We start from the raw sequence: 16167 nt of genomic DNA on the forward strand, positions 1-16167 counted from the left end.
CTGTGCTTAGTTATGCTGATGCCTGCATGTTTTTCACATGGTTTCTATTTGAGGTCAGAGAGAAGCTGTTATGCCAGCTTGCTGTGGGATTCATGTGTGGGGTCAGGGTGGATGTGAAACTTACCGTGCCGGGTCGAGGGTAGGGGATCTTCCCAGTGTAGGCCACCCACTGGTAATTGGGACCCTCCTTGTGGGCGAAGGGTCCGTTGAAGACCATGCGGATGTCAGCCATGGAGTAGACACAAACTGCTGAGCCTTTAAAGACAGAGCTGCAAACAGGAAGAAAAGGAAGAGAAAGGTCAGTAAAATTTATATTAAATCTTATAACAGAGCCCATTACAGGTGTTGTGCATATACAGTGCCTGATATAGTCTACTAACCCTGAGACGGAGAAGACGCCATATATCACAGGGTTTTTTGTGTCCTGCGTTGGCTGTATATAAACGTCTCCTGTAAGAAAATAGAGAGAAATCACGTCAGCGCAAACAGACTGGGTGAAGGAAACATCACGCTCCACAGCACAAGCACTCTTCTTTACTAATATTTACACAGCCTTCAGTCAATCCAACCTCAGACCTTTAGGGTACAACTCCCCAGAACTAGTGATGCACTAACAAAGAAGATGAGACTTCCACTTTGTTGAAAACACATGGAGCGCACTACTGGATCTGGAGAACGAGCAAAGTGGGATCATATGTTGTGTCTTTATACTTCTGTGAGAGTCCCTTAGATCATCAAGAACTACGTGTCCGTGGTGTTCACAGCTGTCTGTCTGCGCGCCCACTTGGGAGTCTACCGCCAAGCTAACTCTAAGGCTAGCATGCTAACATGCTCCTCATAGAAATGTTAATATGCTGTTTAGAAGTTATCATGTTAACATTTTAATTTAGCGTGTTAGCATGATAACAGTTGCTAATTTGCACTAACCACAGTTCAGTGTAATGTGAATTTCATTAATTTTGTTGGTGTTTGGTCACAAACCAGAGTATAAGATACATTAAGAATTTGAGCAGTTGATGGCAAAAAAATTAAAAAAATGTATTCTGAGGGGGGTTAGATGTGTGCCCCAATATCATCCAATAGGGATCAATACATTTCACTTAAAACCAGTTGACCAACACACAGACCAAGATTGTTATCCTTGGAGTTAAATGTGCTAAAATGACTGGAAACATTATTGGTCTGATAGAAATAACAAGAGCTACAAAGTTGTAAAGTGAGTCTCTTCCATCCAGACAGCCCTCCTGCCTTTCTCATATCCTGCCGACGGAAACTGTAGGTGTAAAACCACAGCAATCGACTTAGTGCTACAGGAAACTGAACAATGTCCTCAGGAAGGACACGTTAGGTTGAAGTTTTATTGACAAGCTAACAACATCAGAACTGAATCTGGAGAGGCTTTATCACTTAACCTCAACAGAGCAATCCAATCCAAGCATCAGACACGTAGCAGTGCTATTTAATAGCAGAGCAGTGAAATCAAACAGTCTGGTTCTCTACAGTCTAGACTGGTGATTGCTGAACCAACTGAGACTGCTCGAGAAAATTTAAACATGATGTGTCTCCTCTTCCTGTGACCATAGTTCATGTCTTCCACTTCGGGGGAAAGGAAATATCTCTTCTCTCCCAAAGGGGAACTGCATCACATACTACTTTGCCAATTCTGGAGGTCTCTAAATCACGAACACTCACATACTCTTTCCTGCAGAGCTCTGACATTGGACACTGATTTAGATGATCCTTTTGTTGATACTGAGGAAAGGTCCACAGCAACAAATAAAGAGGAGCTAAACATGTGATGGGTGATAAGTCTCTCTCCTGTTCTGTACCTGACCTAAATACAAGTCCCAGGAGGCATGTTCATTGCCAACAATAGGACAAGGGCCTTCGGCACGAAACAGAGAATGCGTTCCCAACCTAGTTGCGCAGGGAAATGACCGTGGAGTAAAGACGTGATTGGTAAGAGAGCTAACAAGGGAGAGACAGAGGGATCGAGCTAAAAATATGATTATTAGAGCTTGTGTGGAGTGTGGAAACAGAAGGAGAACTGATTGGCGAAAAAAAATGAAAAAGTTGACTAATTCAGATTTATGCACTTGCGAACCCACATATACCAGCATGAGAAATTAGCTGTCAGGCTGCTATGCAGATAGAATGATACATGGAGGGGGTGAGCAGTGTTGTTGAATCTGAACTACTGGGCTCTGGTCCTGTACACATAAGTGAGTCTGTACAGTCAAGCCTGCCTCTAGAGACTCTCAGCAGCCTTGAGCTCATTCTTGGAGAAAAGGATAAAGCTCAGAGATAGCCGGCACTTTGTCCTTATTTCTCTGTAGCTACCAAATTCCCTAAAGTCACACCCATACATGCACACACGCATGTGCACACGCACACGCACACGCACACACACACACACACACACACACACACACACACACACACACACACACACCATGCCATCTTCCACAGCTGCCACAGCCGGAGCAGTGGAACAGTCATGGGTTAGCATGGCCACAGCACGACGGGCTGCCATGGGTGTCACACAACAGATGATTCTTGTCATGACATACAGCTGCTGTTCCGCAGAAATGGGCAATTTGCACGGAAGAACACATAAGTGTGTGTATATGCAGACGAGACGCCGCTGAGGCGAAGATAGAGCAACCATCATGAACGGTATACAGTCGCTAAAAACAGATCAAGCCAACAGGAAAACATGGGGAAAAAAAGAGCTTTGTGATTTGCAATAAAAGCTGTCCTGACAGGGCTGTGATGACTTGGCTCCAGGGGATCTCATGTGTTAATAACAGCCAGAACAAGATCCATATTCCACAGCCTTTTTGCCCTTGTTTGTATCGCAATAAAATCTCAGCCGCCATACATCCCATTTCCTCAGTAAACATTACATTTTCTACTTGATCGGTCTTGTTTTTTTCTTTTCTAAAATCCAAGTGTCTCCCTTTCTTTCTTCATTTGGCTCGTTTCTCTTACTCTCTGCCTTTTTTTTTTATCTCTCTATTGGTTATAGACTTGTTTTACAGCGTTCCACAACAAAAACACAGGAGCCCCTTTCTATTTTTTCTTGTTATTGAGTCAAAAATCATTTTAACAGTGTGTTTTAAATCATTGTAGGTCATTTAGGTACAAGTTGTCAGGTAAAGCCAATAAGTGCTACATATTCCAACTGTAAAAACTCCCCAGGTCTCAGACGTGCTTTGCCATAAGGCCTTTCTACATAAGACTAAAACATCAGGAATACAGCTGGTCTGGATATTTCAACAAACTCGTCAGTAATGGCTTGTAGAGTCGTTTTTATTAAAACTCTTAAAGAAAGGAGGAAAGTTAAAGAATTAGCTCATTCTAGCATGGGGAACTGATCTTTCTGAACTTGTCCTGGCTTGAAACAACCTTTAGCTGTGTAATGTAATGCATGTACAAGTTCGACATTTTGGGGAGATATGCCTATGAACTTTCTTGCCAAGAGTTTGATGACAAGATTAATATGAATCTAATATCTGTATGTTAAATATAAAGCTACAACAAGCAGCCAGTTAGCATTGATTTGCATAGATACTGGAAGCAAAGTAAAACAGCTAGCCCAGGTTTTTCCAAAGGTAATGAATTTGCCTGTCAGCACCTTTGAAGTCCAAAATTTCAAGGTTTTGCGGGGGTTACATGTGGGAATATTTCCTGGCTGGATACACTGAATTCCTGGAGTCTCCACTGCATTACTGGCAAACATTGTGATTTTTGCACAGATTAAACAAACCATATACAACAACAATGTGTCAATTAGTGAACTTTAGAAGTGCTGGAACCAATCGTCCATCGGTCTGATGTCAATTTAGTCACTGGAGGCGAGGGCCCATATTTTTGAGGTTCCGTTTTAGCCATTTAGGCCAAGACATATTTTACTACGCAGTGGGGATTTTTTTTTGTTTTATTAGCAATTTAAAATGCAAAAATGGAGTTGGAGTTCAGAGACTAAATCAGTTTGTTTCACAATCAGTTTAGCTAGGTTAGCTAAGCTTATGAAAGCTAAATCTTTGTAAGTTAATGGTTTCCAAGGTTGCATTTTAGCCATTCGTTCAGCCTCTTTTGCTCTCCACACTAACAGGTCCCCTGTAGTCAACCAAAGCCTGCTAAGATTTGATGCTTCCAACACCAAAAATGTGGTCCCATTACCTACAGATCTGTTTAAAGGGAATACCTTTGGCCAGGCTACCTGTTCCCCCCTCTCCCCAGCCTTTATGCTATGCTAAACTAAGTTAGCAAGCAAACTGTCTGCTGGCTGTAGCTTCATATTGAACGTAGGGTCACGAGAGTGGTATCAATATTCTTGTCTAACTCTTAGCAAGAAAGCAAATCAGGGTATTTTCTGAAATGTCCAACTACTTCTTTTATGACCTACATTAAATGTACAACAGTTGAAGACCAAATTTGCCCTTGAGCAATCCTAAAATCTCAACTTCCCTCTGTAAACACAATCTCTCCATCGAGACGTGAGAAGCCATTAGCATGGAACTCAATCATATCCAATTTACTGTCCCCTCCAAGAGTCCTTGGCAGGGACGGCCGCTCTGTAAACTGACATCTTCTCTATGGGCAAGTCTAATATGTAATGCTTGTCCTTATTCACCAGCTTATTCCACAACACATTTACAGCCCTATTTAAGCAATATCCGTAAAACCATCACCGGCACCAGCGCCAAACACTGACAACTCTCTCAGAACCACTTTGCACACCATGCGCGTGTCAACACTGGCCTGACCAGCAAAGACAGAACTCTCATTTGTAAAGGCAAAGTGAGCCTAACACTCAGAACCGCTCTTACATCATTTGGTGAAGTGGCTGCACACACGAAAAGGCAACAGAGTTTTCAAGAGTGTTTCTTTTTCAGATGTTGGAAGTGGGATAAAATAAATGTCACCTAGAAAAACAAAGCAGTGCTTTTAGAACTGCAGACAGGTTGAGATGAAAGCAGGGAATGTGTCAGACAGATAAAGAGACAAAAAACTATCATCAGATCCAACAGGCATGGCACTTTTCATTCTTGAGATTAGTTAAAGAGCAACAGTTGCCACACGCATCAGTCCCCTATCACTATTTGGCTCTATTTTAAACCAGCGAGACAAAAAGGGAAGGAGCTTCCCCTGGAGAATCTAATAGTCTCACACTCACAGACATTCCTGCTTGGTGATCGGATCTGTCCGCCATCAGGCAACCCCCCTTTTACACACATAAAAAACAGACACTTTTGTTTAAGACATCTTGAAAGAAAAGAACAACTACAGCGGTGGGAGTATGTGTGTCATTCTCATTACAGTACACTGTATGGGCCATGTGATGGGAGTGGGCTGCCATATGGGCCAAGGACTGAGCTCTGGTGTGTGTGTGTGTGTGTGTGTGTGTGTGTGTGTGTTTGCACAAGCACACTCTTGGCAGGTGCTGCAGTAGAAACAGACCCTGCAGTAGACTATACTCTACTTAATATTTCAGATGTGATCATACATGACAGGAACTTGAAAATGAATATGTCTGAAATAAATCCAGTCATGTCATCCTTTTTCTTTTTTTTCTTTGCCATTCGATAGCAACTGTCAAAATGATTAACTGCACAAGAGGAGATTTAGTTTCTTTCAAAAAACAGGGTGTAACAAAAGTTCTGACAACTTTAGTAATACTAATCTTTTTTGGCAAAATGTAGTTTTTCTATGTTAAAACTAATCTTGCTTTTTTAAAATATCTAATATATATATATATATGCATTTACATGTGTTGTTCTAAATAACTGTTCATTCCCAGAAAACATAAAATAGATCCTTCACATGTTCACAGGAAATTATGTGTTTAGAGCTGTAATAATTAATTAATCAACTAATCGACAGACTACTAACATGAATACCAACCCTTCTCTGGATCTAGCTTCCTCAGTGTGATTTGAGAATTTGGGTTTTGAACTTTTGGTCAGGTAAAGCAAGCAATTTCACATTTTATAAGGCAAATGATTACTTAATTAAAGCTGGAATAGGCATTTTTTTCTCATTTTAGATAAGACAGACTTTATGTTCAGTACAGTATATGGAGGAATGAAATAGGGTAAAACGGTTGTCCAATTTATTGTCCAGGGACATTCACTGTGAAAACAGTTGGAAGAGCTGGTCTGCTGGAGTTAGCCTTTGATCACAATGATTAAAATGAATGACTAGTGCTTGTACAGCTTACTTTATGAAGCATGTGCATACGGTTTTTTTTCTTTTGCCTTTTGCAGAATACTGTATAACTCAGCTTCAATAGTGAAACTAATGTGCAGATTAATTGACAAAACCAATAATTCATTGCAGGGCTGCATGTGTAGGATGTAATCTGGCAAAAGAACAGTGAAGCAGAAGGAAAAGACATCACAGTGCTGACAGCATGTTTGATTGACAACAAAGTCTATACAACACCCCCACCCACACCAAGTAACCTACAGATCACCAATTCAACTGAAAACCTGAATCATAACTAAAACCACATCATAATCTCAGGAGTGAAGGTCTTTGTACTCACGGAGCTCATCGAAGTGCGTCTCCATGCCGTCGGCCCCCGGCACCGAGCAGATGAGTCTGGCCTTCAGAAAGGTGCTCCACTTGTTCACCAGACAGCAGTGGCCTCCATCATCGTTCTGTATTTGAAAGGGTGGAGACACAAAACAGATTCTCCATCACTCGCATCCTCCTCTGTCTTCCTACTGAAAACAAACCCAGGTGGAGCCACCCACACACACTATACAGTACATCTTGGTTTGCAAAGCCAGGAAGCTAAAACAAGGGAGGGGGGGTGGGATGGTAAACACTGTTTAGACTCTTCCATCTGTGGTGGAGCCACGCCAGAATCTATCCCAGTAAGAAAGAGCTGAGACCAGTATGTGCTTTAGAGTCCTCCTCATAATCAGCATCTTTACAGAAAGCATCTATATTTTAATATTTCACTTGTAGGCTTCTTTAGGCATTTATAATTAATCCTATTTTGGGAGTTTTCATAATTTCCAGTGTGATTGCAGTATACGACTGAGAGTATTTTTTGGTGATATGCAGGTTGCAGAGAGTGGCAGTAATAGTATCCAGATGTGTAGCGAGTTAAGAATGGCAGGACCAGGTCTCTGCAGGCCCTGGCAGAACCCACTGGGAGGGGATTGAGTGTTTGTGTGCTGGGTCAGCACCTGACCCCTTCAAATAATTATAACGGAGAACAGCTGAGCCGAACACACGCACGGCACATTTTCTCACTTATACCCGTGCTCACACACCCGCTGTAAGACTCAAACATGCACGCAAATCCATAAGGGACCACATACACTCACACTCCCATATAAACACCACAAGTTATCCAAGACATTTGATATTACTTGTTTTTGCTACTCAGCTGAATTTGTATTTTAGGGCATACAGGCTGTAGGAAGTTTAGTTTAAAGGGATAATTTGCAGATTTTCAAAGTTTCGGGGTCATTGCACAACGGGGTGTCCATTATCAGGAGTTTATTGACAATGGGTGCCCAGTGTCGGATTGTTGCCTTTGCTGGGCCATTGGTTCCTGATGATGGACACCTCGAAGGGCATTATCCCATTTATACCAAACATTTTTTTAAAAGAAATTAAGATTTTCTTTTTTTATGCAATTTTTTTTCACAGCCAGGCCTCAATTTCCCCTGTAATTTTTAAGGGTTTGACTAATGCCTGGACCATTCATTAAATAAGTATGATGAACTTTCGATATGACTTGTCATTAATATTAACAATAATTAAGGATTTATTTAAACCAAACCAGAGTTGGTGGTGGTTCGAACAGTGCAAAGAATGACCATGAATGAAGTGTGTGAGTTAATTCTTTGTTCAGTAAAGAGTTGGAAAAAAATATTTAGAAGGTGTGCCGTTGTATTTTTCTGTTTAGGTGTAATAATATAAATTTCCTTGACATTTTGTGAGTTTATTTTCTATATTAGACAGAAAAAGCAAGCTTGCGTGCAGTGAATTATGGTAGGCACAGCCAAACAGGAGAAACCAGCTTTCTCAGTCAATATAGCACACAATGCTAAAATGTATTACTTCAGTGGTCTATATTTACCATCACACTGATTGGACATCCACATAAAAGGTGGCAAATTTTCAACAACTGAGAAGTTTAACTAAGGTTTTTTTATTTTTATTTTTAAAGCAATGACTTATTCGCTGCCATGTACACTAAAAGCTTCAAGTGTTTTAGGACTACCAGGGAGAAGAGGTCAGAAGATCACAGGGTCAGAGGTCAGAGGGCAACCTCCCAGACAGAGGGATGCATTGTAGACAGGAAGGTTAAAGACACATGTGGATTCCAGCACGTCAACGTTGGACAAACACTAGTTTGCCTGGGGAGCCTCCAGCCTGTTTTTCATATCGACTCGGGTTTTCTTTTCATTATGTTTACACCGCAAAACAAACACACTTCTCACTGTGTACACACCAGACAGATGCGTCCTATACGGGACTGGGTCACAGGAGTCTGGCCCATCTCAGAGGACTTCTCCCGGAAGAAGAAATACAGCTTGTCATCATTTCTCTCTGCACTGTCGGGGATGAGGTGTACATGGATGAAAGTAGGGTCTGTGAGAAAAAAGAGGTGGTGAGATGTTTAGGCCAAGGATGAACTTTTGAAAACATCTGGCTGAAATCTTTTATAAACTGTCAGCATTTCCTGTTTATCACTTCTTGAGGGATTCTAAACACATGCAAACACCAGAATCTTTTTATCTCATTTGATGTACATTTGGAACTCTGTTTTAATTGTATATTTCACAGGCTGGAGGAAAGCATTGCATATAATTTATAGGCTAAATAGAATATTTACCATTTAACCATCTGGAGTTATACTGATCTGTTCGCATGGCAGTCTTTGTCCCCAAAGTACGGAAAATGGCAGAGTCTGTTCCCATAAAGTCAACGTAGACCCCAGCATACAGTTCACCATCTGAGAAAGAGAGAAAACAGTTGAGTTTGGTGAAATTCCTTGACTCTGACATTCCAGCGACGCCCTTGGCACAAAACACCAAGGCTTTTATTTCAACATTTATATTTAGAGCCCAACATCTCAGAACTCTTCATTCCACAATACAGAAGCTCAGTAAGACACCGTAATCAACTACACATTTATCTAATTTAGACAAAAAGCGGTAAGGATGGCAAGTGAATAATACTCAAGATAGTTTCTGAAAATTTTCGAGAAAAGAAATGATAAAGCAACTGTAACTTTTTAGAAAGGTTTCTGGAAAGAACCATGTAATTTGTTACTAATTGCAGGGAAAATGGAAAAAGAGTTCAATTAGGTATTTGACAAGCATTATTCTACCATAGTACATAATTCAGTTTGAATATTACCACCAAGGGTGGTGTATGTTTTTTCACTTCACCAGGCAAGTGAGTCCTGCCCAAAGTCTGTTTTTACTTGCCCCAATACAAATTATTTTCTTTATTTGTGGTTATCAAATAACAAGAGGCTAGAATGACAGTTGCTAGATCTATAAGGCTAGTATGCCATTTTATTTGCCCTAGACAATCTTGCAATCCTTATGGTTGAGCCCTCAAATGACTGTCACCAGCAGATTTTAATATCTGTAGCTAGCAAGTGGAAGCTAATGCTAATGCTAAAAGTACAAAAGTTCATTGAAAAGACTGTCCCCCCCAGACTTTAAAAAAAGTTTCCATCAAATTAATTTTAAAATGAGAAGCCAGTAATAAATTCTTGGACATGTTCAAGCCGGCGATACAGCTCACGATATAGCGCTAATGCTAAAAGACTGAATGCTAAAGCTGCATGTGGTTTCATAAGAAAGTACTATAGACTAAAGTGTAATTAATGCTAACATAAACTGGGACCCCTGACATGATGTAGGCCAAGTTGGTTGATGACATGCCCATTGACTTGAGCTCTTGAGCTAGTTAGCTGGACATGCTAATGTGATCATTTTACGGTAGGCCTATGTGACAGCAGATTTATACATTGTTTTTTTTTTTGTTTTTTTTAATTCATTAGCAGGCCCAAATTATTTACTGTAAACCACTTTTAAACCCCTTCCAGCTGAAACACTGCAACATTTCTTGTTCTTTTCATAAAGCAAAAATAAATCCTTTGGTGTTTATTTTCTTTGTATGGTTCTTTCTAGGAAAGAATTCAAGGGAAACGTAAAATAAAGCGTTACTGAAAACAGTACTCAAACTTCCCGAAACAACCTTCACACGCACTTCCCAAACGCATAATATGTGAGCACATCCATGTGTGCAGACTGACAAATGTATACAACAGCCTTGTTAAGCCACAGGAAGGCAAGGTGTTGGCCCTCCAGCTGCTGTAAGGGGCCCACTGGAGAGCAGGTGGGACTGTCAGAGATGGAGTAAGCAGACAGCAGGAGGTAGAGGAAACAAAAAAACACTGTCCTACCACCGTTATACTCAATGTCATGGTCCTCATCAGCGCCATATGAAGATTGATGATATATCATTAAAATGTCTGCGGATGATGGGATGTCTAATGTGGTGGAGAGCTCAGCAGTCAGTGTTCAATGCTAAATCTATTGTTGTGGTCCAGGGTTCTTAATCCTTATCAACACAAACTACAGTGTCTCTTGTATTATGCTAACTGGTGGAAGTGGGAGATAAATCCATCTTGGATGACAGCACTGGTTCCATACTGGTCAGCTGACACTGCGCTAATGTGGGAAAGCAGTGCCAGTGATTTACACCCGCTGTCTCACCCCACAGAGAGAAGATCGCCTTTCACTGGTGGCAACTGTGTGGTCTGGACCTGGCTAAGTGACCTTGGGTAAAGGGACAGAGGACACTGCCTTCATTAATACTACAACAGACGACAAGCTGAATTTAGCTTTGGTACATGTATATTCACAATAACATGATGGATAAAGATAGTGAATAAAAGTGGGGATACACTTCCTTACTAAAGTAAAGTAGATACATGTGCAGATTATGAGACAATGGGCCCACGGGGACAGACATGCACAAGGCCCCTCCACCTTTCTTATATAGACACATTTGTGACTCTTTGTAGTCATTATCTGTATATTTTTGTATGAGGTTGTTTTGCCTCTTTTTGTAGTCTTTTTCTGTGTCTCTGACTCGGTTTTGTGTCTATTTTTGTGTCAAATTGTGTCTTTTTGTAGTCTCTTTTTAGTAATTTTTAGTCCCTTTGTAGTTGCTTTGTGTCTCTCTGTAGTGGGCTTGTGGCTTTCTGTAGTCATTTTGAGTCTCTTTGTAGTTGCCCTTTGTCTCTTTGTGTCACTAATTTTGCTTGTCTTTTGGTTGTTTTGCTCCTTTTTAGGGTAATTTTTGTGGTGTCCTTGTGTCTTCTTTATGTCCCTTGTAGTCATTTTATATTTCTTTGTGGTCGATTTGAGTTTCTTCCTGGCTGGTATATGCATCTTTGAATGACATTTTGTAGATGAAGATGGGGGCTGGGCATGTCCCTGGCAGGCCAATTCAGTAATCCATCCATGAGTAGATGTAATTTATTTTCTTTATTTAGTCCAATGACTTTCCTTCAATGTTACACCCACATTATGACACTAACATAAGTGTCTTTATAAGGTGTTTGGCCATCACACGCCTCCACAAGAGCTTCAGTGCTCCTTGGCATTGATTCTTCCACCTGGAGGTATGAACACTATTCTTCCAAAAATATTCCCTCATTTAATGTTTTTTTTCCACATTGCTTTCATACCCATCAAACCATTCAGTGACCTGATGCTCCCTTAAGGGAAGAGTCTGCATTCATTATGTTTCTCCACTTGCTCATTCAGGTTTTCCCTTTCATTTCTCACCCGACTGTAAATATAATGGTATATACGGACATGATTGTTTGACTATAAAAACATGTGCAAATACCCCAGGCTCCGTGGGAAATAAAACTGCATGAGCCCTGGTAAATATGGGAATAAAGATCATTTTACTCTTCAAACGGTGATAAAAGGACTGAAAAGCGTTCCCAACATATCCCAAGTAGCCACTAATTCCCCAGTGAGGGCTTTACATATTAATAGGCACATATTATTCTGCCCATCTCCACCCTAACAAGGAAAAGATTCCTTAGGATATGATGATTAGGCTGATTAGACTGAGCTGCTCACTGTGGGAAATAGGCGCAGAATGGAAAGGACACTTGGCCTAAAGTTCTTGACTTCTTCTTCAATGGCCGACAATAAATATCTTCTGTTAACAAAGTTTGCCAAAAATATAAATAGTGAGCAAAGAGAAAGCCATATAAAGAAACAGGGGATAAAAGATGAGCAATCCATATGGGATGACACTGCTGTTGCTATGAAGGCCGCTGGGCCTGACTGTACCCGTGCCTACGCCCTCACATGACCAAACCCAGATCATACTCACTGATCAAAGCTGACACGCTGTTGAGATTCGGGTCGTAGGAGCACTTTCCCTTCCCAGATTCCACTTTGCCCGGCTCCAAATGGAAGATTTCTTCCTGAAATGGAAAAATCACATGGAGACGGCAATAAATTCAGCACTCTTCATCTTGTCTCCGGGATTCCCTTGAGCAGGGAAAATGAGGCAGCGAATGTGCTCCCTCTGACTCCTGTGGGACCTATAGGCCTGATGGGAGATGAAGTATTAGAATAATGAGCGTGCGTTCATACAGAAAAATACATGCGGGGAAAGCAGGGAATTTCTAATCCCTCTCTACGCTGCTGTAGTGCGGGAAACAATGTGTCGCAGCCGGGCTGCTTCTCTCAGCATAATAAGCTGCATGCCAAACATCTCTGAGCTTCTCGGTGGCTACGGCTGTGCAGGCCTACTGCTGACACCTGTAATCCAGCACAGTGAAAACAAAGCTGGGATGGAGGCTGGATGACTGATGCTTACTGCTCATGGCATCCCTGCACGCATGCACTGGGAGGTGATTGGCAGGAATTTGCGTATGAGAGTGGGGGTAAATGAATCAGTGGCATGCAATGACATGTCCTGTAGCCCCGCCTCACAGACCAGAGCATATCCAATCCCCGCTTTTTTTACTCCCAACGGGTGCAGAGATGGAGACATCTCTGTCATTGTCCATCAGCACTAAAGCAAGGGGAGAGAATATGGCACTGTGCCCAACTTACTTCATTGGATCATACACGCACCCTTGTGCAAATCCCTACTCATCTTTGATTAAAATCACCACTCGTGCAAACAAGAAGGTGCTGGCAGCTCACTCCCAGCCATGCCAGATGTTGACGTGTAAAAAAAGGTCACAAACATTTATGTGTACCAGAGGGAAACTGTGCCCTGAACATGTTTTTACAACCCCGCTGTAAAATATGACCGTACAAAAGCATATTTAAAATAAAATCGGGCATGAAAAAAAAAAAGTTTCTTCAAAGTGCCCCACTTCACCTAAAGCCTTTATGTCCTACAAGAGTCCCCCTGTGTGTTTCAAAGTGCTTGGAGAGCTTAAACAGTGGAGACATGTTCAAGTATGTGGCTCTTTTATTTCTTTTGCTACAGAGCTAGTTGGCTACAGATGGCTGGTGTTTGCTCTGGGCTAACAGAGCCTGCTGTGGGAGTGGGTAAGATGCTGACTAGTCCTGCCGCCTCTGTGGGAGAGACTGCACCACATTCCTACAGAAGGTGGAGGGCTTGGTGCGGTGAAGGACCGATGGGTGGGACATTCTGCATTGTTTCTGATAAGCGGGATGAATGATTATCTGTTGCTCATGGCTGCTGCTGAATATATGTTAAATTAAAATGAATATGCCATGCATTGAAGAGCAGTGAAAGCCTGTTTAATTAAATTTGAGCCGAGCAAAAGTCAACAGAATGTTTTTTGCAGCCTGAGAAGCCATTTCCACTTGATAACACAGCTCTCATGCAAAATATGGCATTTAGCACAAATGCAAAGCACAAATGATGGGTATAAAAGGGTGCTCAGACAATGAGGCTTACACAAAGAAAATATGAGTGAAACAAAATGAGATGACATTACAATCCCACATTACACAAAACTCGTGATTGTGCACGGACTGGAGAAGATGCATGCTAAATGTTACGGAGATAAACAAGCGATGGCTGAGAAAAAGATGGTGATGACAAAATGCGCTCAGACACAAAGAGAGGGAGCATGCTGCTGGTGACCGCGAAACCCAGGCAGTATGCAGGGCTGCGGTGCAGACAGGGCCCACATCGCACCTTTAGTCCAAGTGTCTCGTGCACCGCGCTGGCTTCAGCTGCGCGGCTAGCCCTTCCTCTGGCCTGGGCCATCTGCAGATACATGGACGTCTAAAACAGGAGACAGCAACACAGTCTAGATGTTACGCCACTGATGATGAAGGATTAAGGACCTTCCTGACCTCCACTTGCATCTATTAAATCTGTCCTGACTTCAAGACCAGTTTTCAATTGGCACCTATTTTAGATTTAGTCTTTAGATAAAAATGTGTATTAGTTTTAGTCATTTTTTATCCACTATAGTAATAGTCAACAACTCAAACTATGTAAGTCCAGTTTTAATTGATGAAAAGTCAGTACATTTAAGTCAACTTTTAATAAATGCTTTCTCTCTTCATTATTAATGTAATCTTAGTCCTGTATTGAATGTCCTTTTATAGTCACAAGATTAAGATTTCAATCAATCTATGCTTATCAAAACCAATAGTTTTGTAATTTTAGTCAAACTTACTTCACATAAGGTTTTATCTTATAATTATCTGAAGAAATCAGCTTTGTAGTAACTCCAAGTCCTCCTGGCTATGGTCATAGTGATACGCAAGTCAGTCATACCAACCCGGCCATTATGAGAGCTGATTCGCAGCACCCAACATGAGACGGACTCACTCTTTCCATCCATCATTTCCATCCAAATGTGTTGCAAATTTTTACCCAATTTCAGATAAAAATGGCAAAAAAATTGAATACTGTTATGCGAAGATTATATATATGTTCTCCAGTGGCAAAACTATAATACCATTACAATACCTGGATCCAAACTGGATGGAAATATGACATTTCAGTTAGTTTCATCCCCCTTTCCCCACTCTCTGTTTATGAGAGCACAATTGAGACAAGAATTAGCCAATCAGCGGCCCCCTAAACCTTCAGTCAGTGGCTTAAACAACATTAATTTAGTTAAAACAGACAATAGAACCGAGTGTCACAGTGGACTGAATGGATCTGACCAGAAACAAGTTATTTATTTGCAAAATCTGTTTCTGTTGTATTTTTCAGAACCTACAGTGAATGTGGAAGAATGTGGAGAATGTTTTTTGCGACTGTTATCCACGATGTTGGTGCCGTCTCATCATCAACTCGTTTTTGTCATGGAAAAAAAGGTCTCTGGACATATTTCATAATTTTGTCAGTTTTTGTTCACAAAATGTACACTGTTCAATACACTGCTAGAAACAAATTAACTAGTGAACTTAATACAAAGCAAGTGCATAAGGAGAATATATGTGTGCAGGATTGTGTAGGGAATGTGTGTAGCTTTATTTGACCAGATGGTTCCCTATGCTGTGGTTGAGTCAATAAAGTCTCTCACAGTATGCTACATACATTCCCCTCAAAGCCACTGCCAAAGCAAAACATTTGGCTGTTACCGTTTACAAAAGCTACAAGGCTCCTACTTTAAGCACTGGAGATGTTAAGAATATACCCTGCAGTGGTAAAATCAAATGACAACAATCTATGATTGTCAAATTAATAATAACAAATTTCCTTAAGTGTGTCAAGATATGTGTGTGCATGCATCTGTGTGAAGTGTATTATTTCATGTTTTTGCAATTATAGCCCAGCTGAGAAAGGTGGTCATGGGAGGGACGCCTGACCTGTCGGTTCAGTGTGACGGAGAAAAAAACAGCCCTCTCATTAATGGACTAGAACTGGAACATTCCACTGGCACCCCATAATGGGAGCTCCCACTTCCAATTACCCAACGTCTCACATGGTAGAGGCTGGCGGGTGGCCTGGTTGCATGAAGGGGTGGATGGATAGGTGAGTGAATGGATGGAAGCCCTTCATTAGTAAAGGGTCATGTAGAAGCCGTATGCAACCAGGGACTCATGCAAGCTGTGCTTGCTGTTGCAACTTCTCCGCTACATACTGTATATCTCAAGGGAGAGTCCAATGGGAAATTTACTTTTTATTTACCCC

General features: G+C 41.3%; 1 protein-coding gene across 4 annotated transcripts in view; it reads right to left on the minus strand.

Annotated features, from left to right (window-relative positions):
* LOC131968451 (semaphorin-3F-like) overlaps nt 1-16167 on the minus strand; it is a 78959-nt gene that overhangs the window by 10449 nt on the left and 52343 nt on the right. For 2 of the 4 annotated variants that reach the window (XM_059329338.1, XM_059329337.1), the window contains exons 6-12: nt 14209-14298; nt 12412-12505; nt 8867-8986; nt 8483-8622; nt 6554-6668; nt 381-450; nt 125-269 (exon numbers count right to left, since the gene is read on the minus strand). In XM_059329338.1, coding sequence (XP_059185321.1) covers nt 125-269; nt 381-450; nt 6554-6668; nt 8483-8622; nt 8867-8986; nt 12412-12505; nt 14209-14298 — 774 coding nt within the window. The remainder of the gene's footprint in view (nt 1-124; nt 270-380; nt 451-6553; nt 6669-8482; nt 8623-8866; nt 8987-12411; nt 12506-14208; nt 14299-16167) is intronic. The other 2 variants (XM_059329341.1, XM_059329340.1) reach the window with 1 other exon arrangement.

This window comes from Centropristis striata, chromosome 3 (assembly GCF_030273125.1).
Source record: "Centropristis striata isolate RG_2023a ecotype Rhode Island chromosome 3, C.striata_1.0, whole genome shotgun sequence".
Lineage (NCBI taxonomy): Eukaryota > Metazoa > Chordata > Actinopteri > Perciformes > Serranidae > Centropristis > Centropristis striata.